The sequence below is a fragment of the Vollenhovia emeryi genome, unplaced genomic scaffold (genome assembly GCF_000949405.1).
Source record: "Vollenhovia emeryi isolate VEMERY1.0 unplaced genomic scaffold, V.emery_V1.0 DF939140.1, whole genome shotgun sequence".
NCBI lineage: Eukaryota > Metazoa > Arthropoda > Insecta > Hymenoptera > Formicidae > Vollenhovia > Vollenhovia emeryi.
Genome location: NW_011967226.1, coordinates 2,252,303 through 2,277,568, shown reverse-complemented (window position 1 = coordinate 2,277,568; position 25,266 = coordinate 2,252,303). Strand labels below are relative to the sequence as shown.

Sequence of the window (25,266 nt, the reverse complement as noted above, 5' to 3'; positions counted from 1 at the left end):
CCGCGCGTCCGCCATGTTGCCGCCGCTCGCCGCGCCGTCGCGCGGCGAGCGAGCGAGCCGCCTAGGCCGCCCGACGCCCCGCGTAGACGGTGACTGTTTTTTTCTCTCCTCTCGCCCGGACTAAAGTCAAGATCCTCGTCGTTCGGGACTGCGGAGCGAGTGCGTGCGGAGCCGCGAGCTCGCGATTGCGAGAGGTGATTGTCGCCCGGCTGCGTGGAGTTTCCGTCACTTCGCCCGCGAAGCGATCCCGCCGCCCCCGCCGAAATTCACCGCGCGCCGTCACGTTGACGGCGCTCCAGAGCTCGCGTCCTAACCTTCGATCCCCCCCCCCCCCACCCGCTCCGAGCGATAATCGCGCGAGTAGGCGACTCGCTACTCGCGTCAAGTCCCGCTGTCATCGATTTGACGCGATAATCGATCGAACGAGACGCACATCGAGCCTCGCGTATGCACGCAAATACGTGTCGCGCCGCTTTCGCTTGTCCGCGCGACGACTCGGTGTTGCGTCCGATCGCGCAACAGAGGTTAACCCGAGCGGCTTCTCGCCGGAGAGTCGCCGGCAATGTATCGGAGAGACGCGGGGCACTAATTAGCTTTATCTCGCCAGAGCCCAGCGCAATGAGCTATCATCGGGGTAGCGGCAGCAAGCCGAAGGGCTTCGGCTTCACCGGCTTCCAGGTGTCCGGGGCGAAGAGAAGCGGCACCAACGTGCCGCCGCCGCCGCCGAACTCCACCCTCAGCAAGCAGGGCTATCACACGATGAACGCCATCACGGAGAACGCCCTGTCCGCCTGCTGGGGCATGCCGAAGAAGCGCAGCAAGACCGAGGAAGAGTTAGTGTCGTTTTCTACGCGGCCCGCGGCGCAGGGAGACCGGCAGGGTTGGGGGGCAAAGGCCTGTGTCCACGATCCTAGAACTTGGTCCAAGTTTCTAGCTTCGAGAGATATGTGGCCGATCAACTTGCGGCTATTCCGTAAAAGCTACAAGTTTATTGGCTGTATATTTCTCGGAGCTAAAACTTGGACCAAGTCCTAGCATCGTGGACACAAGGCTTAACGCGGGTTGCAGTTTCTTTGTTTTTTTTTCTTACACGGGCATTTCAGTGTACGACTATCATACTAAGCTTGCGTTCGTTTTCTCCCACTGGGAGTATAAACTATATTGGCGATCGTGGCGCAGAGGGTTGTGCGCTGGTCTGGTAATCCGAAGGCCCGGGTTCAAAACCAAACAAAAACGTTGTTGGTTTTTCGTTCGATCGCCACATAGCGAAGTGGATATAGAGAGAGGTGTTATAAGAGGTTTGGGCACGTTCCTTCGAAAACGCCTTGTGACCCTAAGGGGAAATCAATAAAATGTACTAGAGTATAAACTATACTGAAACTCTATAGTTTACGTTACGTAAATTATAGACTTTCAGTGCAGTTTATGCTCCCACTGGGAGAAAACGAACGCAGGCTAAATATGGCTTTTGTATTCCATAAACTGTCTCAATACCGCGATCTTTGTCAATTTATTTACTCGCGCGGATGAGCCACAAGTAGGATCATCCCTGGGTGTAGAACGGGCATTACTTTTTGAGCAACTGTGACTAGGGGTGCGTTCCGTTTCTCGCACGATGCGCATGATGCATCATTTATCCTTGGTATTCGCCAAATGTTGAAGAAGGATAAATGATGCATTATGTACATCGTGCATGAAACGGAACGCACTCTAGGTATTTTTTATAAAGTAACTTTCCTAACTCTGGGAATCAGATATATTAAGCATTACGATCCCCAGGTACTTCGAGGACGATGACGAACCCCCGACCTCGTCGCTGGAGTACATACCCGCGCCCGGCTCTCCCACGTACGACCTGCTGAAAAAGTCTGCGAAGAAGGATGAGAGCGACAGCGAGGAGGACCCGCTGGACGCCTTCATGGTCGGTATCGACGAGGAAGTGAAGCGGAACAGTTGCGCGGCGCAGCGCGGCGATAGTTGTAAGGAGGACAAACCTAAAGGATTTCGGGCGGACATTGACGGGGAGGACGACGAGGAAAGTTACTACAGGTACGAGGTTTATTGGATATCGCCGGTCGCATGTCTGATGTAAAATTATGGTAAGATATATACGATATCTATCTTTGCTCTGCCCCAAAGATATATGGAGGAGAATCCAACTGCCGGTTTGCAGCAAGAAGAGTCGGATCAAGAGATCGAGTACGACGAGGATGGCAATCCAATCGCACCGCCGAAGAAGAAGGAGATCGATCCGCTGCCTCCGGTCGATCACAGCGAGATAGAATACGAGCCGTTCGAGAAGAACTTTTATAATGTGCACGAAGAGATCGCGAGTTTAAGTAAGCAGCAGGTCGACGACTTGAGAAAGACTCTGGGCATAAAGGTATCCGGACCGTCCCCGCCGAATCCGGTCACGAGCTTCGGGCACTTTGGCTTTGACGACGCGCTGATCAAAACTATTCGTAAAAATGAGTACACGCAGCCCACGCCTATTCAGGCGCAGGCGGTGCCCGCCGCCTTGAGCGGACGGGATATAATAGGCATAGCCAAGACCGGTAGCGGTAAAACTGCGGCGTTTATCTGGCCGATGTTGGTGCATATTATGGATCAGCGCGAGCTGAAGCCTGGAGATGGCCCGATTGGTCTGATTTTGGCGCCAACGAGAGAATTGTCTCAACAGGTATAATCTAGTCCTTTCTACCGCGCAGACAACACTGTTCAAAGATCAGAGTCTAAACCGCAAACTTTGTTTGCAGATCTATCAAGAAGCAAAGAAGTTCGGAAAGGTTTACAATATCCAGGTATGCTGTTGCTACGGAGGTGGCAGTAAGTGGGAACAGAGCAAAGCGCTGGAAAGCGGCGCGGAGATCGTAGTCGCTACCCCTGGTAGAATGATCGATTTGGTTAAGATGAAAGCAACGAGTTTAACTAGAGTTACATTTCTTGTTCTGGACGAGGCTGATAGAATGTTCGACATGGGATTTGGTAAGCAAACGCACACTAATACACACCGAGAGAATGTTGCTGATGAATCTTTCTGTTTACAGAACCACAAGTACGATCTATTTGTAACCACGTGAGACCTGACAGAGAAACGTTGCTGTTTAGCGCGACGTTCAAAAAGAAAGTGGAGAAGCTCGCTAGGGACGTTTTGACGGATCCCATTAGGATAGTACAAGGAGATGTCGGTGAAGCTAACACCGACGTGACGCAACATGTTATCATGTTCCATAACAATCCTAGTGGTAAATGGAACTGGCTGTTGCAGAACTTGGTTGAGTTCCTAAGCGCCGGCAGCCTCTTGATCTTTGTCACCAAGAAGGTGCGAAAACTAAGCATCCCATAAGTGTTAGTACAATGTGATGGGGATGTGTAATCTAAGTTTGTATGTTTCTCCCTTGCATTAGCTAAACGCGGAAGAACTTGCCAACAATCTCAAACTGAAAGAGTTTGATGTATTGCTTTTGCACGGTGACATGGATCAAATTGAGAGGAATAAAGTGATTACGGCTTTTAAGAAAAAGGATGTCAGTACCTTGGTCGCCACTGATGTTGCCGGTAATTAAAACTGCTAATACTAAAAGCCTGTATGTATGCGGAATTCTTAACTAGTGACGTTTCAGCGCGAGGCTTGGACATTCCACATATCAAGACTGTTGTCAACTACGACGTAGCGCGAGACATCGACACGCATACGCACAGAATAGGGAGAACAGGAAGAGCCGGTGAAAAGGGTACGGCGTATACCCTTGTAACGGAAAAGGATAAGGAGTTTGCCGGACACTTGGTGAGAAACTTGGAGGGAGCAAATCAGGAAGTACCAAAGAGCTTGATGGATTTGGCTATGCAAAGCGCGTGGTTCAGGAAATCAAGGTTCAAAGGTGGCAAAGGAAAGAGTTTAAATATCGGTGGTGCAGGACTTGGTTTCAGAGGCAGACCCAATTCATCGAATTCGGTATGCATCATAAATAATCTGTACTATACTTAATTATCTTCTAGAACAATTAAGGCGATAATTGTATATTCATAGGGTGGCTCAACGTCGCAAGCGTCCAAAGATATCAACGAAGTTGTTAAAAAATTAGAAAGACACGGACCTGGTAGCGACAGACTCTCCGCTATGAAAGCCGCTTTTCGAAGTCAATATAATTCTCAGGTAGGACACGTAGTCGTAGTTACTTCTATAAAATGTGTACACATCTCGCGAAATTTTAAAAAGTACGAATATATCTCTGACATAATCTTGATACTGTAGTTCCGGGCGTCATCGGATCACACCTGGGAACAGACGATCACACCACCTTCCGTGATAATGCCGCCACCGCCAACCGTTCCACCGCCGAAGCCCGCGACGCCAGAGAGCCAAGCTTCCAATTCCTCGGTGCCGGAACGCAAAAGAGTGCGAAAAAGTCGATGGGAGTGATCAAGTTAGTATACTATTATTTGTGCATATTATAGCAGCTGTATAATTATATTATATCGATAATGAACTGAGACTTGTTTTATATTACAATAAAATTTAATTTTACCAATTCGTATGAAAGAGCTAACGCTACCCGCCTTTAGTCATACTCATGCCTGATACTTGATCACCAATCCGATCCCGGCTTATAACTCCGTCAGCGACATATTAATTTTATTTTGCTGCAATTCCGCGGAGGTCAAACCGCGTGCAGTTCCTGCATCGATCTGTAATCGCATCTTTGAAAGCGCGCGCACGCAATTTACTTAGAGTGAATCACTCTATAATTATCCCATAAGGAGCCGTGGCCGTGATCGTGTATCTGCTGTGGTCCTTTTCATTTCACAATCATATCCCTAATTACGTCTTACAAAAGTGATCGTGGCTATCTTTCTGATAATTACGCCGTTAAAGAGAACGGTGTTTATTTTTTTAGTCTCAGTTTATTAATGGGTTACACATGTATGAAAAATACAATACGTACAGTACTTGTTGAAAAAGAAAAGAGAAAAGTAATCTGATCCCTATATGTATTAAAAAAATATCAAAACTGTGCAACTTCCAAAGGTTGTTAGAGATCTTGCGCAAAAAAATTTAAGAATAGTTTATGAATTTTTTTTTTTTTTTTTAGAAAACGTAGTATGGCGTAACTGAGACGATATATGCCAGAAATTCAAACTACATTCTACTTCATCCACTATGCCCTTGTTTTCCTAAAATTATATTCACCATCCTCATTGACACCATCCTGGGCGGTGTGCACGCGCGTGAACAAGAATAAGTATTCCCTTAATATGGTAATTAAGCCAAAGGGATGACGCTGGAGCCACTGATCATGTGCGTGACACAATCGAGTGGGACGTTAATGACGGTCAGTAAAATCGCTGACACGTGTCTCCGTGTCATTAAGCCGCGTCGATACGCTTCGATCGGAGATGTCGGCGCGTGGCACTGCAACGGAGTTCCTAGTGCCCATGAATCGCTCAAGGTTCGCATTCACGGTCATCTGCCAAGGCCGCGAGAGATTATCTCTCCCTTGCCTTGTGAAGACGTGAAAAAAAAAATAGTATCGATCTTCTCCTCACTTCGATTTTCGCGTTACTGCAATTCGCATCGCGTCGACTCCAGTCTTAGCATTCGCTATTCCTTCAGGAACATTAAGTGGATATATATTTATGACCTCGGGTCTCTCATCCAAATTGTATTGCAACGTATATACTTTAGATTGCGGTCGTCTAAAGATTAAGATTCTTAAGGATTTATACATTGCGGCATCGCGGGGCTGCTCTTTCTCCTAGTCTTCTCTGCCTGTTGCGCGAGGATCGTTGAACCCAGCGATTTCTTCGCGGCGTCTATATTTTTGCCGCTAAACTTCTCCATGGCCCTGGTGTAGGAGCCGATGCAGATCCGCCCCCAGACTCTCCGGTCCTCCGCGCACTGCCTGTTTCTTCCCTCGCTGCACGTTCGCTGGACGTCGCTCTTCTTCGCGACCCTGCAAACGTCCTCCTTTTCTAGAGACGTGCTAGAGCCCGTGGCGACCTGGACATCCTCCCACGATACGTTTACGTCAGATTGCACGCTGGACGGCGTGGGGCAGCTGCTGTCGCTGGACAAAGAGGAGGACCGGATGAAAGACGGCGGTACCGTCAGCTTCATTCGGTCCTCCGACTGATTATCCTCGTTCGAGGGCGGTTCACTCTTTGCGCGAGAATTCATCCTGCAACCGCCGAGACCACTGTCTTGATTGTCATGAACGAGATTGTCGTTTAAAATAATTTTTGCGATCGATGTCCTTTTCCTCAGATTTTCTAGATTTTCTTTGGAAGTACTTTGGGAATTGTCCACCCGCTGCAGAATATCCTTGAGATTTACGTTCGCGGAGTCAGCACCAAAACTCGGTTTGGTACGATCGAACTTGGGTACTCTAGGCCCGGGTTTTCCATTAGACGCGACGACAGTCTTTTTAGAGGCCTCGCGATTGTCGTCTTTGGCCGCGATCGTTATGTCCGGATATATATAATTAGGTAATCTCTCCTTCTGACGTAACGAAACGGTAATCTTCGGCTGCACCTCTCGTGGCTTTGGATATTTCTCTACATTTTTATCCTCCATCTGCGTTTCCATCTTACCGGACATAGCACCTTTCACGCATTGCTTGTATTTCTCGTCTATCGTAGTGTCGAGGCTGTTCTGAGTGCCCGCGTTGTCGACGAAGATACTCTGGCCATTGCTCTCCTCAGGTCGCAAGAGCGACCATCCGTCCAAGGATAAACTCGTGTCTTCCTCCTGAGTTATTAAGCCCTGCGAAATATCGATAACACTTTCCTCGGTATTCCTTGAGCAATCCCTTTCGTCCGTCGTGAGATCGTTCTGTGTGCTGTCTCGAGTCTCGTCTTCGTTGTCGTCATCCTCGTTGCCGGAATCGTTATCGAGGCTCTTCAAGACGCCCTCGTTCTTCTCGTTGCGCTTCCTGAGCTCCTCCCAATTCTTTCGCGGCTTGTAGCTCGTTTTTCGCCTGACGATCTTACTTTCGGTGATGTTAATGTCCGGGATAAAGAGACGCAACGCCTTCGTGCCGGTCGGGAATGTCATTTCGTTGATCCGCTTCTCGGACATGATTGCTCTCAGACTCGTCTTCGAGGCGACTTCCTGGTGCTTGTTGAAGGCGGAGACCAACTGCGCCACCGTGTACTTGGGCTCCTCGTTCTCCGATTCCGTCGAGCGGTCTTCCTTGTCGTCGGAGTTGTTGGAACGGCTGGACACGTCGGAATGTTGACGTTCGCAGGGACGTTTGTCCACGTTGGCGGGCGCCGCGTTACGGCACAACGGCATCTCGTCGGAATCCTCCGTCAGGGTGTCCGACTCGACGGACTTGAGGGAATCTAGATTCTCCTCGGATTCCGAGGCGAGCTTCTTCGGGGTCTGCGACTCCGCGTTCTTCGCCGTGCGTTGCGAATCATTATTCAACTCGACGCACGAGTGACTCCGATCGCCGCTGTTAAACTCGCTTGGTGTCTTCGCGTCTCTCGACGAAGCAGTTTGCACATGTTGCTCAAACTTCCGATCGATCTTACAGGATGTTAAATCGACCTCCGATTTTACGTCAACGACCAGACGGTCGTCGCTGGCCGAGGGTGTGAGTCTGGAGGACGCGATCTCGGCGCCGAGTTGCTTGAAAATCGGCAACATGTCCTCGGTCCTCGCGCGCTGGTAGCTCTTTCTTCGCCGCTTCAGGCATTCCAGACTTCTGTAGATATCCAGGACACCCTGGGACTTTGACAAAGACCTCAAACCGTACAGTTTCTCGCGGGACTTGCTGATTACAGGGTTCATCGTAGCGACGGCACCGGCACGCTCGCAACCGATCGCCGAAGATCCGTTCAGTAGACACGCCTGAGACTGAACGTGATTCAGACTGCGTATTCTCGACAGTATACCGCGGCTCGGGCCCTGATTCAGATTAGCCTGAGATCGGCTCTGAGCTTTACTCAGCAGTCCCTGCGTCTGTTCTTGATTCAGCAGACAGCTCTGGCTCGCGCAGCTCAGGCTGGTTCTGGAGGAGTTCAGGCTGGCCTGAGAATCCGCCGAGCTGGCGAATCCCTCGCTACCCACCAAACTCGAGCGACTTCCAGTCAGGCGATGGCTCAAGCACATTTCGCTTTGACTGAGCATGCAATCCTGTAAGCCCTGTTGACGGTGCTGCTGATAGTTCTGATCGCTTTGGACGTCCCCTTGGCAGAGACTCGCCTGGCTGGTCGTCTGGCTCATCAGCGCGGCCCTCCTCAGGTTCTCACGACTGACCACGCGCTCCAGAAGAACCTCCCGCGACTTGGACAAGTACCTTCGCAGATGCGGTGACGCTTGCGTTGGGGCGCCGCGTAACCAGTCGTGGCGCAGGCATTGCTTCGCGGTCATCCGTGCACTTGGGGAATAAAAACGGAAATAAAATTCACACCTTAATTTCTTTGAAAAAACCTAAGCGCGAGTCGTACGCTGATGGACTCGAGAACATATCGAATCAGTGTACGACGATCAACCTCTTCAGGTTCAAGATATTCCGAACTCCTAGAAGTCATCAGAATTTTTTGTGATACCCGAGTTTTTAATAATATTCGAGAGCTGTTGTTTGAAAACATTCGAAAAGAGGACTCGAGCGCTCACTGCCAGTCGTCCCTACGATTATCATACCTTGGGTCTAGCACCAAAAGCTTTGCGACGAAGTCCTTCGCCTGCGCCGAGACATCCTCGAAGAGCTCTTCGGGATAGTCCACCTCTCCTAAGGATATATTCTGGAAGGTCTCCTGATCGGTCTCGCCGCCGAAGGGCGAGAAGCCCGTCAGCAGTACGTAGGTTGTGACACCGAGCGACCTGGAAGAGAGGACATTTTTCGTAGACGGAGAAAACCCGATCCGATGCGTCCGCACAGAAAGGGTAACGAAACACTCGACGTTTGGCCTTACCACATATCGGCTGCCAGCGTGATCGGCTCGTAATGCAGTATTTCAGGCGCTGAAAGAGAAATGTAAACACGATTGAATATATGGAAATGTACGCACAATAGCATTCAGCGGTCTCACGTGGCCGAGGTCTCTCCTCCGCACGTCCACTTATTTCGTGTCCAGTGACCTCGCACGTGACGTCACTTCGGATTCGCAAACGTCATTTTTATTTACGTATGAAAATCGTGGGCTGATGCGCGGAGACGCGGGACAGGTTCGGGATGATGCTGCGAAGATGTTTCTACGCGTTGGAGTCTCCGCTCTCGTCGCCCAAGATCGTCATTACAGCCCCGATCTGGCTGTATACGTGAAGCCCCCGTAAAAGTTTAGCGCGAGGAGATACGATTGCAATGACTGGTCCGGTCTATCACCGCCAGACCGGATTGCCTCGGCCGACGATACGATCTTAAACTGCCCACAACGCCGACCTCTCTGATCCTATTATTTCGTAGACGGTATGCGATCGTGCGCGGTGGCGACACGCATCAATTAAAATCGCGCGGCGGGTAGTCCGCCGGTTCTGCCTGTTAAGCAGACGGATTTGGAGCATCCTGTCTTAACGGGCGTAACGGTAACCACCTCCGACACCTCGCCGCTTGACATTTCGCTGTTACAGCGAATGAGAAAATGAGATAAGTGGGCGGGCGAGACCGATTGAAGCCGACACCGGCGATGATTAATCGGTAAATAATTTTCGGCGAGCCCGAAGGGAACCGGCGTCGCTTTAAATTGCAAATCATATTTGGGCTTACGACGAGCCCGACGAGGAAGCATTGTTCGCGCGAGATCTCAATTTTCGCGCGGGAGGGACAGAGATAAAGGGAGCGAAGGAGAGAGAAGAAAGGAAAAGATCGCACAAAGGAGGAACGTTAATTCACCCGGCCCGTCCGACTTTGTTATTTACTTCGTTCGGCGACGTAAAGGCCACGACGCGTCGATTACCTTGCCTGGAAACGGCACGATTTGAAGAGACCGACGTCAATTACAGCAGGGGGGGATCGAGGGGGGGGGGGCCGTCACCGCGTGTGCGTGTGCGTAACGCCCCCTCCCCTTCCCCCCTTCCTTATCCCCGGGCTTTATTAAGGGCGTGCGTCTCCGCGGACTCGCAATGAGGCTAACGTGTCAATTAATATCGATTATATTTGCGATCTCGCCACGGTGATCGTCAATTAGCGGACCCAGATAATGATCGGTAGCAATTAAGCCGCGCGGCAAAGAGCAAAGAGCGCGGACGTACCACCTGGACGAGTTCCCCTCCGAAATGACGTTTCACGGTGACTCCTTGGCACCGAGTAATACCCGGTGCACGCTATCTCTCGACAGCCATAATACGGCAATTTATATTTTTGCGTTCTTGATTAAGGGAGTTTGTCAAGCCGTTATCGGCGCCGATCTCTCGGCGATCTCCCGAACGGGCGTGCTCTGAATTGTTGCGTGCTCGAAAGAGATTTATGAAACGCGTTAAACTTTCGAAATCGTAAATCACATTAATACGCGATAGGAAATCGGAACATTTCGTTCTTCTAGAGTAGCCACATAGCGAAAGGCTGTCCTGCTATTAAAACTTTTTTTCTCCCCTTGATAGATATTTTTCAATCTTGTTAAACATATACCTTCGCATATGAAAATATCTTCCCCTTATTATATGTCTGTATTATTTTTATTTACTTTCATGTTTGTGTAATTAATTTTTTTAATGTATAATATTCACTTTAACGTTAACTTCTTTTTTTTTAAGTAGAGCATCCTCAGATATTCAAATTAAAGCTTGAATTAGTCTTCAAGATGTATTTGTTCGTACTAAAATTTTTCTGGGCCCTCTTTTATCAATAAGAGTGCCTCTAAAAGTGGCTAATAAGTCTTCTGGTTGGCTACAAGCCACTTTTAGAGGCGCTTTTATCGATAAAAGAGGATTCAGAATACGGGCCTATGAGTATCATTTAGGCCTGGTCTTTCTGGTTAACTGCTAATCAGAAAATGAAAAACCGGGCCGTCGATATGCATATAAATAAAAACAACAAGTACTAAGTATACGGAGCGACTTTTAGAAGACCGGTCACTCACCAACGTAATCCGGCGTGCCAAGAATCTCCCGGACCTCGGTGCCTTCGAGGATCACTCTCGAGATCTCGAAGTCGCACAGCTTAACGTCGCAGTCTGGGAAGGGGCCCATCATGACCAGATTTTGAGGCTGCAAAATAATCAAGGAAAAAAGATCTCGACACAATTAGCCCTGCACGGCGTAGTTGGAAAAGCGGGCTAGCGGTCTGAGAATCAAGCCTCTTCGAAGCCAAACTTCCTCGGCACTTTTTATAAAGAGTGAGAACAAGATCGGCCCCATTTTTTTCGCGTTCGATGTTGGTCACAAAGTAGGCGCCAAACGAAAGGTCTCGTCAAGACGATCGCAGACACGTCTCAGAGTGTACCTATTTAACGTTCCAGAGATATCGGGCTCCAAAAATTTCAAAACCGAGTTGGAGTCGACTAAAAAGGTTTCCCAATGGTCGATGCTAATGACATCGTCCTGCACTTACTATGAACCTAAGTAAGTTTGAGGCGGATTAAGTGAATTATTATCTGGGGCTCTTTTATTTTCTACAATCTAGCCAATAGGTTCGGCCAAAAGCATTCGTAACGCCCATTCTTCGGAGCCCGATATCTCTGGAACGTTAAATAGGTACACTCTGAGACTGACGTATCTGTAATCAGCTCGACGAGACCTTTCGTTTGGCACCTACTTTGCGATCAAAATCGAATGCGAAAAGAATGGGGCCGTTTGCCTGTGGACACTCGTTCTCACTCTTTTCTCAATTTTAATCTGAGCTCTGATTGGTCTATTAACACAACTTTGTTAATTTTCTTTCTGTTTTATGGAGCTGATCTCGGCTTGGCTTCAGACAGAAACTAAATTGTTAACCGCTCCATCGTGCAATCCGCGCGATTAAATCGCCTCGTACGATTTTATCTCGCGAAGCAGATAGTTTTGCCGGAGTCGCGTTCGTATCTCGGAAGAGCCTGCAGCACTGTCCGTCGCCCGTTTTATTGCGGCCGTAACCAAAGGGATGCGATCGGCGTCGCTTCCGCGTGCCCGTGCAGATAAGGGCGCGCGAATATTAACGGCGTGAGGAAGCGAATTTCTGTATCGCGTTACAGCGCGGCCGGTATCGTTGCCGGTTCCGCCGGCGAATGGAATTTCGGTGTACGCGCGTCGTTTAGATTGCGGAATCGCAACGCCACGACCGCAATGCACCGACGATTCCGCCTCTGAGGCGCGCACGGGGCTGCATCGTTGTGCCCTTCCGCATCCGGCGGCCGTCCCTTTACTTTGAATTCCCTGCGCTCGCTTCGGGAACGACCTCGGTATACCTCGCGACAAAGAGAAACTGCGGAGAGTTCAATGAGCGCAGTGCGAGGCTCGACGGAACGCGGCGCGCCGTCTTCGATGCGTCGTTTTTGCGACGACCTGGGTGAATAGTGGCGTTTGTCTGCCGATATAAATGTTATCTCGATGCCGGCTACGGCCGAGTCGAGCTGTATTTATGCCGACTCGTGGCCGCGTGGTCGCGACGATCGATTTCCGGACGAGGGAAATAATTAGTCGCGAGGGACATCGGCCCAGGACCGGCGCCGATATTATCCCGGGATAATTTATGAAAATGTATCGGACGCGAAGGGTAAGGAGCACGCGAACCACCGCGCTAACGATTTGCGGCGGATCGCCGTGGATTCAAAGACACGCCGACAATCCAATTACCATAAATCGTCAGTAGTGTAAGCGGCGTGTAACGAAGGTCGCTGACTACCGAAGGCTGCGTTATTATAATTGCTGACATAATCTAGACCGCAACGATCTCGCGCGCCGATTTGACATATTCTATATAATTCTACATATCGACCAGAATCGCGACTTTCGCCAGCCGGCAGGGATCGTTCGGTCGAACGAGCGTCGAGCGTGTAACGCGCGTATGCAACTAAACGTGGAGCAACAACTCGATTGAGCAAGACGCGATAAAGCGGTAACCGACCGTCCGTAGGTGGCGATGATAAAAAGATATCGTTTTCTTTCTTCCTCACGGCAAATAGGAGCGTGCACATTATAGCGTCCAGCTTATCCGAAGACGCAACGGCGACAGAGGACGGGCCCTTTTTCGAGCCTCGTCGGTCTTCGAGCGCACAGCTCGGTCTCAGCTTCAGCTGATCATCGTCGCTTTAGCGGGAGGAGCCTTGGGTATTTTCACGTAGGCGCGCGCGCGGCTGAATATTCAAAGTTTCTCTCGGCCGCGCGCGCACGCGACTAATAAATAATGACAAAAGACGTAAAAATAAATCTCGCCGGCCCTCGGAGATACGTAATTCCCTCGGCGGGGGCCATTACGCGGCGGGAATATTACGCAGCCGTGCTCTCCGCGCGTCCGTCGGCTTTACGGGCGCAATAATATCGCGCAGAAGCTCGCGGACGCGTGCTACGCGAATGACATGCACAGGCCACACTAGTGGGAAGACTATAAAGAATAATGCGCGGCTCGCAATCGCGCTCGCGAATCAAAACGTCGAGCAACGCCGCCCATCTTCGTCCGCCGACCGCTCTCGCTCTGCTCGTGGCCTTTTTCGAGAGATTTATTCGTCTCGCGTTTTTCCGTGAAAACGACTGTGTGTCGATTAGGCCGAGAGTGCCTAAGTAGTTCTCGTTCAGGCTGGCCTGCCGTTGCGAACTCGGAGAGAGATCGGATGACGCGTTCGAGAGCTCGACCGCGCCGCGTTCTCGTTGCACGCGAATCCGACTTACTCGACGAAATAGGAAGCGCGATCGACGCAACGTGCTCCATTCCCCAGAAACGCTAATCAAACATTTGGATGCCGAGCCCGTACGAGGGATTTTCTTCGTGGCTCGATTCTGATTGGAATTGAACGATTATTCAGTTTTGAGATACGATTCGTGAAAACGTTCGAGTGATACTAATAACGTAAAAATCCGAATGTATGCGAGTTAAAACTGTGCCTTAGTATCTCGACTTTTTAATGAGTCGCATACAAATTTCGCAAATTGCAAATTCGACGAACCGGACACGGAGCCTGATCTCAACGACCGCCTCGGGCGGTTCTGTTAATCAATTTCTTTCGGCGTTATGACATTGGTAAATATCGGATGATCAGTCCTCCAGAAGGTTACGATCGGCAGTCCCACACGGATCGAAAAGACGAAATCCTTTCGCGTTGTCCAAACGAGCGCGTGGGCTCGGGCGAATACGTCAAAGTCGTCGGATCGTTCGATCGAAGCTGTTTGTTCTATGTGGAAAAAAGTAAATTGCCCCTGGGCCAAACCGGTGGAAAGGCCTGTGGTAATACGTCTCGGACGTAAAATCGTGCACCGCCAGGTGTTAAATCTTGTGTCCACGATCCAAGAACCGTGCCCCAAGCTCTAGATCCGAGAAATGCGTTTCGTGTTCCGTGAAAAGCTTTTACGGAATAGCTGCGAGTCGACTGGCTACACATTTCTCGGAACCAGAACTTGGACACGGTTCCTGGATCGTGGACATAAGGCTCTGCGGTCGTGAAGGCCCGTGTCCGCGATGCTAGGACTTGGTCCAAGTGCTAGTTTCGAGAAATGCATAGCCGGTGCAGCTTTTATGGAAACAGCTGCAAGTAGACTGGCTACACATTTCACGGAATTAGAACTTGGACCAAGTTCTAGCATCGTGGACGCAAGCCTTAAGGCTACCTCTCGGTGCTCGAGTCCGAATACCCGGTCCCCCGGTCGCGCCGCGTTGATCTCCCCCTCGCGGGAACTCTCGGGTTGCCGGGAGTTGCTCCGGTTATGGCAGGCCAGACGCAGAAACCCTACGGAGGAGGTAGAAAACCAGGTGGTGATTCACCGAGAGTGCGTGCACAACCGGCGAAGGAGCAGGGCGTGGTCGTCGTTCGCTGCAACGACTAGAAGCGGCGCCGCGCGTTTCGTTTTCTCTTCTCCTCGGCTTTTTTCCGCTCTCCTCCGCGTCGCGTGCTCTCTCGCGATCTCTCGCTCGGCGCGATATCTCATCTGCGGCGCGCTCCCGCGGACACCACGGTGTGGGCGGTATCGGACTCGGGCAGCATCCCGCGACGATCCGATCCGAGACCGAGACCGGGACCAGAGTCCAATCATCTGTTCCGTTCCGTCTTTCTCTCTCTCTCTCTCTCTCTCTCTCTCTCTCTCTCTCTCTCTCTCTCTCTCTCTATGTCTCTTTCTCTTCGCGCGGGCTCTCCGCGAAGCGTGTTTCACGTGGACGTTTCGACGCGGCGAAATCTCTCAGCACTCCCCATTTCTCCCGACTGCGGCTCGCAAGTGGAATCCAAGGAAATCGCGCTCGTTGAGGGTTCACGCGCCAGCACGCGGACCCCCCCCCCCCTCTCTCTCTCCCTTTTCTCACGTACATATATGCTATATATGCCGCACCGCCAAATACGGCAGCGGCGTGTTTATGGAGCGCGGGAATAATGTTCACGTCGTACGCAACGGCGCGTACGTACGTACGCTCCGTCACACAGCGCTTACGAAATAAATCAGGTGGTGTCCATTCGTCGGGAACTTGAGCAACGAGCGGCTCGTAGTAGGTCAAAGTTAATTTATTGCGTCAAACCCTCCGCGCGGTAAACACCAATCGACCCCATAACGCGATTCGCGCGATTAATTGCGCTTCTCAAGAGTAATCGCGCCGATCGACCAGGGATCGGCCGGGACTCTTTGTTTCGCACGGCAGTAATCGAACTCTCGGCCCGACGTGACGCGAATTGACCTTAACTCGCGCGCGAGGGTCGCGAATAAAAAGCGCGAGGCGGACGTTGGCGAACGATGGCCGGGTATCCCGCTACCGAGGATGCCGTTCGCGTTGCTCGAAGGCTCGACGACCTCTTTCTCTCTCCTTCGCGAGCTATTTCCGCGAGGATAACGAAGAGGGATCTTCCCATCCGTAACCAGCGGCTCCGACGACCTCGGATCAAAATGCACTTTACTGCGCGTAGCCGCATCTGCATCTCCTAGCGTGTTGTTGTCGTCGTCGGCTCATTTTTTCCCGCGAATATCCACGCGAGTTTACAACCTGGTACACGTTCACCTCGCAACGCTAATCCGGCTCCGGTGCCGATCGGCGCGTTCTTTGATTAATGAGTCAACGACGAGATAAACTGTACGTATGTACGAGTTGTCCGAACAAAGTGAGATATACTTTTAACGCACCTCTTAATTCATCGAAAGAAACGGCAATGATGCCAACTCTAATGGAAACTGATAAGAAAGAATACTACACGGCGCGAAGAGAGAACGGGATATCAAAATATCGCCGGGTAAAAGCTTCTGGCCCGAACGCGTCAAAGGCGAGACCTGATCGCGTCGTTCTCCCAGACTTCTAAGCCGCCGACATTTTTACGCAGCGCGCGTACAGCAAAGGATCGCGGTGATAAAACTATAGTATATATTATTGAGATTAAAGACCTCTTCGCGTGTAGATGTCATCGACGGTGCGTCTGCGCTTTATTAACACCGTTGAAGAATTTTATGGCCGAAGAAAAAGAAAAACGTCGCAGAAGTGAGACAGTCCGAGACGTTCGCTGCACGAGGTCCAGACACTCGGTAAGAAGAAAAAAAGAACGGCTTTGAAGAATAAGGCGAGCTCGAAACGAGCCGTCGTTCAATGGACAATTCATTCGTCCCGACGGGGCTCGAGACGCTGCCCGATTTTCGAAGCGCTGACTAAGAAGGGTCCCAGAATAATTCGTCGACGAGAAAAACGTTATGCTGAAAGTGCGGCGCGTCTGGCACGCGGGCTCCTTTTCGCTGATGAACGGCGAACGAAATCCACACCGTCGACTTGGAGGAGAGAGAAACATCGCTCGCGCGCTAAGGTGTCTCAAGTTTCGAAAGTCCGGCCGACTCGTCCGTTTTCCATCCTCGTTCGTCGCAAACACGACGCGGCGTCCCTTTTTTCTTTTTTATTTCTCCACAGAGCGTCCGTACGTAAAAGCGAGTGCGATTTCCGTGGATGTCGAAACGACCCGCTGCCCTCGCGATAAATCGAAACGAGGCGGAGCTGGCCCGTGCATTCGATTCCATTTGCGACGATTTGTTTTCTTCTTTCCTCTCGTTGAGTGGTCGAGGAGCCCCTATGATCAAACATCGATCGCGCGCACGTGTGTATCTTTGCCTGTGCGCGCCATAAATGGCAATTCCAATTTGTTTCCAAGAGCTTATCGTTCATCATCCCACACGGTCAATAGCGCAACCGATCGCAAAAAAAAAAAACTGTCCTCCGCCGAAGCCGCATTATATTGTTTTTACGGAACGGAGACCTGTCGCTCGATGATTGTCCGAGCTCGTTCGATCACTTAATCACGTGTTGAAATATATCAGACACGTATAATGGCCGACGGCATTTTATATCAGGTGGAACACGATTCGACAATGGCGAGTCGGATCGTGTCAGTCGTGAAACTCTCCAACGTCGTCCTCGTGCTTCCACCTCGTCGTGTGCGAGCGCGGTGAAAACAGTTGGAAATTTCTGGCGGCACAGTGGGTTCCGGGATCCGGATACGCGAGAGAAGCGTGACAAGTTCGCATCGGCCTTTTATGGGCCGAACTTACCTTGATGTCCAAATGGGCGATATTTCTCTCGTGGAGGTAGGCGAGTCCTTCCACTAGCTGCCGCACAAAGTGTACAACGTCACCTTCGAGGGGCACCAAATCGCCGTCGATGAGCGTCTGCAGATCGCCTCCGGGTGCGCTGAGAAAGAGATCGTCGTTTCACGGGGTAATATACAACAGTAAACGGAGATGGATGATGCTTAGAGCGATTAGGTCACGTCGCTAACGAGCGATCGTTTGTGAAAAATATAAGAAAGTAACAAATAGCCTGTTAACTTGGCAAAAACCCTGCTCATCTCCTATTGAGAGCTTGTCTCACAATAGGGGGCTTTCCTCTGTTCAAAGCGCGATATTTAATTTGATAGGAAAGAAGGAGTAAAAGAATGCGGGAACTTACTATTCCATGACTAAGATGATTTCCTTCGGCGTCTCGTAGACATCGTGCAGCCTGACGACGCGCGGCGATTGCGAGCACAGAGACAGCAGGGCGATCTCGTGCCTCAGTTCCGCGCTGCAATCGGCGTTGAATCGGATCCTGGACGAGTACTTGGCCGCGTAAAGTATGCCGGTCGAACGCGACCTGCAGCGGTAGACTCTCGCCCACTGACCGCTGTTGAGTTTAACAAATCCTTTGTTAACACTCATACGATTTCGCGAGGAGAAAAGAACGAAGAAGGATGTAGACCCCCTCCCCCTCCCCCTCCCCCCGGGCGAGACGTAGTCCCGCGATACTCCGTGTATTTTAATCTCGGGCCATCGTGAAAAATCACCGGAGATAAATTGTATAAGATACGAAAGTGCGCGCGCACGCGCGAGAATAAAATGAAGCGTAACGTAAAATGATGGAGAGTGACGGGGCACGGTTTATATTTCCAATTGTCCGCCGCTCGTTCGATCGGATGCTCCGATGCCGCTTCGACTTTTAACACCGATTGACTTTGCGTTTTCACGCTGAATTCATTTCGTCCTTGAAAAACAAGTCGATGGCCCGAACGCTATCTCCGCCCTCCCCTGGCATCCTTCATTGCTCGAATACTTTTCTCTCCGTGACGTTGCTCCTCTCTTCCCTCCACTCGTCGCATTCTTCTCCCCGCGGCTCCGAAGCTCGCCGAAAACCAGCTTCCGCGGGACTCTCGGGCGATCGCGCCGATTCGTCGCGCGGAAAGCGCGTCTTCCACGGAACCCGGTCAATTTTATTTTTCACCTCGTCGCGGCAACTTCATCTTGCCGTCTCATCTTCGGCTTCCGCCTCGCGACGATTTCGCTCGCCGGTCCCTCCACTTTGGCCAAGTTCTATTCGCCGTCTAACGTTTCGCGGAGAATGATCCTTATTATTTCGCGCTCCTCGCCGCGCTAAAGAATCTCGCCGTCGAGGATTCCGGCAAGGTCGACACCGCGGCGCCTGGCAAGGCTGTGCTCGTAATGCGCACCTCACGTTTTCACCCGTATTCAAGCGAGCCGAGCGCCTTTATCCACGGGAGAGTGTGTTACATAAACAGCGGTGAGTCCGTCCACAAGAGAAAATCATAGACTGTACCATTAACTTTCTACATTGACATCATTAATATCCCGATGTTCCATTTTTCATCCGTTTAACAATGACGGGCGCGAATTCTTTACGGGACTCGTGTATACGAGTGTCTTCTACTCGCTAAACGTCAATCGGTGCATTGTCGCAGTTCTAAGAATTATTCGGTGTTACACTTATAACTAGAGGTGTGACATTTTGATGTTACTTTTTTGGCATCTTTTGCGTTTTGCTTTTCCGGACCTTGCATTATTTTGCTAATGTTTTTGATAATGCCGTTGTCAGAGGTGGGCAGGGCTTCAGTAAGACGACTTAGGCCCGGTTTCACCAACGTCGCTTAACTTTAAACTTTAGAAAGAGGCAAAGAACGAATTGAGCTAATTGTAAGCTTAAAGCTAAACAACGTTTCGACTCGGGACAGTTATAAGTAGAGGTGTGTTGGCCCTATGTTAATTCTATTACATAGTAGGACCTAAGACAGTAAAAGAGGTCGAACTGCAAGTACAAAATTGACTCGTACTTAAAAACTGATAGTGTCGGAAGTTTCTACTTTCGCCAATTTAGCATTAAAGTAGAACCTTTTAGGAAAGTAAATTTTTAGAATAAAGATTCAAGGGAGGAGTAAAAAAATACAATGTCATCAAAGTAGGTTATTGCTGGTCTATGTAGGCGTAAATTATCCTTAAAAGTGTCAAAATAGTACCAAAATTTTGACTCGGGTGTGAATCGGTAGATATTTACTGTTTTCGGTGAATGTTCACCGATTTCATATTTCTGCGCGACGAATCGGCGATCGCTGAAAGTCCCGTGGAAGCTGGTTTTCGGCGAACTTCGGAGCTGCCTAGTAGAAGAATGCGACGAGTGGAGGGAAGAGAGGAGCAACGTCACGGGGAGAAAAGTATTCGAGCAATGAAGGATGCCAGGGGGGATAATCCACCGATTCACTTTTAGAGAGTACATTCTTTAATATGTAATCGATTAATTTAAATCGGAGGAGAGTAATCTTAGGGTTCGGAATCAGGAGCCGGAAGTGCGGAGTCGCGCGAATCGCCGCGTGAAACGTGCCTCGCGTGCGAATCGGCGACTCATCGCCGCGGCGATATCCGCCGCGTCCTTCCGCGGCCGCGGAAGATAAGAATAACGAGCATCTGATAATGCGCGCCGCGCAATTAACTTTAATCGATTTCAATTTTAAGGCGCGCCGGCGTACCCTGAATTTTTCCACCCCTCCCGGGATCCGGGACAAAGGAAACGACGCCGGACGGTGGGGGCGATACGCGGCGCGACTTTTCCTGCCCTTTTACCGCGGGGCTCAAGGCTCGTTTCCAAAAGTAATTATCGCGGGGCACGGGGCGGGTATCAAGGAACGCGCACACGCGCATACACGGACGGAGCGCGTGGAATCGGTGGGACACGCGCCGCCGGGATAATACCCGCTGGTATACAGCACGACGATTAAAGTACTCGCTATTATTAAAGATCGGCACGGGCAGTAATCATAGAAAATTGGATTTTAGCGATCGACCGCCGTAATGACGGCGATCGGGAAGTACTGAAAGACGAGCGGACGGAGGCGCGGCTGAATAATTTATGAAAATCTATCGCCCCTGGCGGGATTTTGCTTTTCGTTTCGGCCACGTGTAAACACGGGTGTCGTGCAGTATAAAAACGTCTTATGTTCATTTCCACTCGATGGCAGATTAATCTTAAATCTCGGTTTGACTTCTTATCTTTTTCTAGTCCTTGGAGCTAGAGAGATGAAAAGTTAATCTACATTGGTACACTGAGAAAAATGTCCGATTAAATATAATCGGACAATCCAATTACATAATAACGGTATATCCAATTAAATTGTATATCCGGTGAAAAATATAATCGGTTTTTCGATCAAATTTCATCGGTAACTGCATTTCATCGGGTAAATTCCATCGGACGTATCGATAATTTAATCGGAAAAACTAACCATCGGAAACGCTATTTAATTGAAACATAATAATCTCTTTAGACCGCCAGTAATAAATAACAATGAATAAGTTTAGCCGACCCTAACTGGCACGTGTTTAATAAAATAAAATTAAAGAAATATACAGCGCGACGTTTCGACCGAAGGTTTAGGTCCCTCTCGAGCACATTCTAAAAGGAACAAACCGATAATCGGAATTGCAGGCTTCTCGAAGATACAAATTAAATTAATAGACAACCAAAATGTGTACAATAATAATATGTAAAATGAAACAAAATCGCAAATAATGAGTACAATAAGAGATATGGTTTTATTGACTATTGAATTGGTTTGTCCGATGAAAATTTTTCTCAGTGTAGAAATGAACATTAATCCCCGAATCTCTGTTTCGAGTCGTTGACAATCGACGGGGGGATGCGAATTTTTATTTTTACTATTAAATTACACGTGGAGAGGAACGGAGATGAAGAGAGAGAGAGAGAGAGAGAGAGAAAGTCGTACGGCCAACGCGTAAGATAAAATCGCGACGAATTCACGCACAGATCCCACCGCGAGCCCCGCGATTATGTCCGTAACTCGATCCAACGATATGGCGACTGTTTGTATATTATGCGAGGGACGCCTTTGTGCTCGCCAGCAACAGGTAAATCGGCTTCATTAGCGATGCAAACGCGCTGCGTGGAAATCACGCGGCGGCAGCTGATATCGGGGCGTGCGTGGAGTTATCAGTGCGCGCGCCGATGCTGTTCGAGAAATTAAAACGACGCATTAACATACGCATGAATATGGATACGCCTTAAAGTCGGCGCGAGTAGGCTCGATCGCGTCCCTCTCGTCACGCCTCCGCGAAAGGGAGCCACTGTATTGATTTCGGTTAATAACCGTGCGATCGATATCGGTCCCGATTAATCAATACACCCCGCGGAGAAACCGGTACTGTCGCCCTGTGACGTCGTATCCCACATTTAATGATTTATTTATTTATGCGCTTCGTTGAGACACACCGACGTGCGCGGCAAAAAAACGCGACGACCAACTGGGCGAACCCGCTTTAAAGCCTGCGTCCGCCCTGACACAGTTAACGATAACGTTAATCGGCAATTTACATTCCGCGGGATTTAAAAGAAGAAATTCGACGGTGGATCGGCGGATTATTATTCGGAAAATGTCCGCCGCACACGCGGCAGTCGTTAAATCGATCAATTTTATACAAACAAAGGTAAGCCCGACGACGGGCTAACGACGCGCGGATAAATCACGAGCTCCGCCCGTAAATGCCCGCGTGCGTGTGCCATGCAACACAGGCGCGTTCTCGCGCGACTCTGAATTAAATTATTAGCGCGAGAGAAATTGCAGGTTGGGCAATCGGTGCCCTATTACCGATGCCTCGTCGCTACCGCTCGTCGGCGATTGGTCATTACGGGCCTAATTCGCGCGGCGATTAGCGGCGATGTAATAAATATGATTAATGCGCGACGCGCGTCACGTATCGTTGCGCATATCGCTACCGTGCGTAACGCTTTGACAAATTATGCGTCGCATCCGAGGGCGATTAATCACTGTGCGTGGCTTGTTGCACGCGATGCGAGCCGCGACGAGGGAGCGACGAGATCGTCGGGAGTAAATAACGCGCGTAGCTGGACGGCTGACTTTCGTCGAAAAATTCCTCCAGGAATTCACAGGCCATTCCGGACCTCTTGTCAATCTCTCTTCGATCTCTACGAGAAGAACGCGAGAGACGCACCGCGATTGCGTATATAATTGTACAACGTTTTGATCAGCGAGTTGTGAAACCGCGCAGTTTTACTTTGTATTTAGTTTGCGCGCCTCCTAGCCACATGACGGAGCGCGAATCGACTCACCTCGCGAACGGTTTCGGGTCGATCTCGTAGTGCTCTGTGATAGGTCCCGTCTTGACCACCCTGGCCAGCTGCGCCTCCTGGACAAGTACCAGGCCCTCCTTGACGTGTTTCTCGCTCCACTGGACTCTGCATCTTCCTCTACATCTCTCCTCGTTGACCGCACGATCGTTCGCCCGCTTCGTCTTGGCGCATTTCACCGGGGACGCTTGCAAACTACGACGTTGCGGTCCGGGCGACGTCTTCCTGATAGACGACATCGTCGGCGCTTGATGATTCGACTGGTAGATCATGGCAGCTGTGGATCGCGGACTTGGTGTCGCGTGGTAAAAACGCGCGCGCAACGGAGACTTCAACGCCTGGCGCACTCGCGGTATCACCCGATCTCTCCTCCCTCCCGCAGATTCTCGCAAACTCGGAGCGGTCTATCCAACCGCGTACACCCCGACGTCCAAAGCTCTCCGTCGGGCTGGCCGGGACCCGCGATCTCGATCCGCACTCTCGCCCTTACGGCCTGTACTCTCCGCGTTCGGCCGCGCACACGGAGCGAGCCAAAGCGCGCGGTGTCATTCCATCATCGAGACGGCGAACGGGCTCTACCTCGCTGTGCGACGCGGTCGACGTCGATCTTCACATCTTGCGGCCGCGCGCGCGTCAGAAAGAGAGGAGGAGAGGGAGAGAGAAAGAGAGAAAGAGCGAGAGGAGAGACAGAGATCGCGCGTGGCTCACGGTCCAGCGCCGAGTCTGGAACTGGCCGCTGCCGGAGTCAACGAGAGCACGAATCTCCTTCTGCGCGCTCCTCTCCGATTCGCTCTCTTCCTCCTTCGCGCGCCGGAGAGCACGCCGTGAGTCCGACACCGACACCGACACCGAGACCCCCGAGCCGCGTCTCCCTGGGCCTCCTCCCCTCGACCCCCCCGCGTCCACCCGCCGCGATTCTCCTCCTCCAGGGTCAGCCTGAAATCCTCCTCCTCGTCTGACTTCGTAATTATAGGTGGACATGAAATAGCGCTTCAGTATGTAAATAAAGTAGCGGGACTCATTGTTCCTCTCGCGCGGGAGAAAGAGACGCGAGCCTTGTGATTTGACGATTGCAATTTTACCGCCGACTGCACGCACGTACAGGTATCCGCGATGAAATTATCGCGTGCGCGTATATGTAAAATTGTACCCATACAACATCACATATTTTATATCGTGTATAATGCACGGATATCAAAAGTAGTTCCATATAGAGAGTACAAGCCGGCGAGTGTGAGGCTTTGCAAGCAAATCTCTCGATCGTACTTTTACGCGCTACATTTCAAGTGCCTCGGGACGAGGACCCGTTTAATCAGGCTAACGACCGGCCGATAGGCCACTCGTGGAGAATAAGAGCCGATCGTGCACGCCACTTTTCAACGGCGTTGTCTCACTGCCCACTCAGTCCTCGAAACGTCCCACTTTTCCCGAGCTTGCGTTCGCGGTGCTCGCGATACTCGAGAAATGGACAGCGGTTAATTGAGGCGTCTGTACCTACGCGAATATTTTCGCTTCGCCGATTCCTCCAAGCAGCTTACGATTGTCGGAAACTATCGAGCTGCGTTCGCAAGTCGACCGAATCCAAGAATATCTCGAGTCCCGATGGGGATTCACGGAAGTGCCGGCACAAAGAAGCATCCTCGGTCGCGCGTTACGCGCGAGAGGACCACTTCGGCCACTGGAACCTGGAAAGGAAGCGGTTCACCGTGTCAGAGATTCTTTTTTCCCCTCCCCCCCCCCCCTGCCCTTGTCTCCTCGAGGCGCAACATATGCACATGCATAATGGACTCGCGCCTGCACATCGCTGCGATCGCTGCGCGACTGGATTCCACCTACGTCAGAGAGGATACTCCACAGCACCATCGTCATCATCGCACCACCACTACGCCGCCAGAAACGGCGCCGCGAATGCAACTAAAAGTAGCGGCGGCAACGGCGACGACGAGGACGAAATATCCAGTTCAGAAAGAGAAGCGAGAAGAGGAAAAAAGAGAAGAGTAGCATATCGTCGTCCAGCCTCGGTCACGATATATTCACCTTCTCAGGACTACTTTGTTAGGAATTGAGTATTAAATTAAAAAATAATCATTCGTTTACTATTGTGTAAACGTTGGAGCAACATGAAGAATCAATGTGCAAAAATTAACTTGGATTTAACGTAGAAAAGATATACTTCAACATTCAACATTGCAACGTTTCAGCAACATTATTTTAACTTTCTGTGCTGCATGGGGTAGTGGACTCGTTTTTACACGGAAACCGAGATCGAGTGATGCCTTTCTATTCCTTTTAACATTAGAAATTTTGCTTTCCGACGTAT

The 25,266-nt window shown here is 50.4% G+C and overlaps 2 protein-coding genes across 2 annotated transcripts; one reads left to right on the top strand and one right to left on the bottom strand.

The window, feature by feature from the left end:
- The first annotated feature begins 53 nt into the window (after window positions 1-53).
- On the top strand, window positions 54-4,773 carry LOC105567190 (ATP-dependent RNA helicase DDX42). Its single transcript, XM_012021836.1, has 10 exons — window positions 54-194; window positions 608-833; window positions 1,780-2,049; window positions 2,140-2,680; window positions 2,757-2,985; window positions 3,048-3,322; window positions 3,408-3,558; window positions 3,624-3,955; window positions 4,031-4,156; window positions 4,256-4,773. Exons 2-10 carry the CDS (start codon window positions 619-621, stop codon window positions 4,421-4,423), a joined length of 2,307 nt encoding a protein of 768 aa, XP_011877226.1. The 5' UTR covers window positions 54-194; window positions 608-618; the 3' UTR covers window positions 4,424-4,773.
- A 97-nt stretch (window positions 4,774-4,870) lies between these two features.
- On the bottom strand, window positions 4,871-23,772 carry LOC105567191 (serine/threonine-protein kinase GIN4-like). The gene is made up of 7 exons (XM_012021837.1): window positions 22,929-23,772; window positions 17,973-18,185; window positions 17,576-17,714; window positions 11,026-11,152; window positions 8,923-8,971; window positions 8,651-8,830; window positions 4,871-8,384 (listed from the first exon to the last, which is right to left on the bottom strand). The coding sequence occupies exons 1-7, from the start codon at window positions 23,216-23,218 to the stop codon at window positions 5,714-5,716; spliced, it is 3,669 nt and encodes a 1,222-aa protein (XP_011877227.1). The 5' UTR covers window positions 23,219-23,772; the 3' UTR covers window positions 4,871-5,713.
- Between the last annotated feature and the right edge of the window lie 1,494 nt (window positions 23,773-25,266).

What these genes read in the sequence shown, in the direction of transcription:
- LOC105567190 (XM_012021836.1), top strand. Translation starts at nt 619, where the DNA reads ATGAGCTATCATCGGGGTAGCGGCAGCAAGCCGAAGGGCTTCGGCTTC. An exon ending in GACGAGGAAAGTTACTACAG is followed by an intron (nt 2,050 to 2,139) that starts GTACGAGGTTTA and finishes TCTGCCCCAAAG; the next exon opens with ATATATGGAGGAGAATCCAA. An exon ending in TGATCTTTGTCACCAAGAAG is followed by an intron (nt 3,323 to 3,407) that starts GTGCGAAAACTA and finishes CCCTTGCATTAG; the next exon opens with CTAAACGCGGAAGAACTTGC.
- LOC105567191 (XM_012021837.1), bottom strand. Translation starts at nt 23,218, where the DNA reads ATGATCTACCAGTCGAATCATCAAGCGCCGACGATGTCGTCTATCAGG. An exon ending in TGGCACGCCGGATTACGTTG is followed by an intron (nt 8,972 to 11,025) that starts GTGAGTGACCGG and finishes TTTCTCTTTCAG; the next exon opens with CGCCTGAAATACTGCATTAC. An exon ending in CTTTTGGTGCTAGACCCAAG is followed by an intron (nt 8,385 to 8,650) that starts GTATGATAATCG and finishes TTATTCCCCAAG; the next exon opens with TGCACGGATGACCGCGAAGC.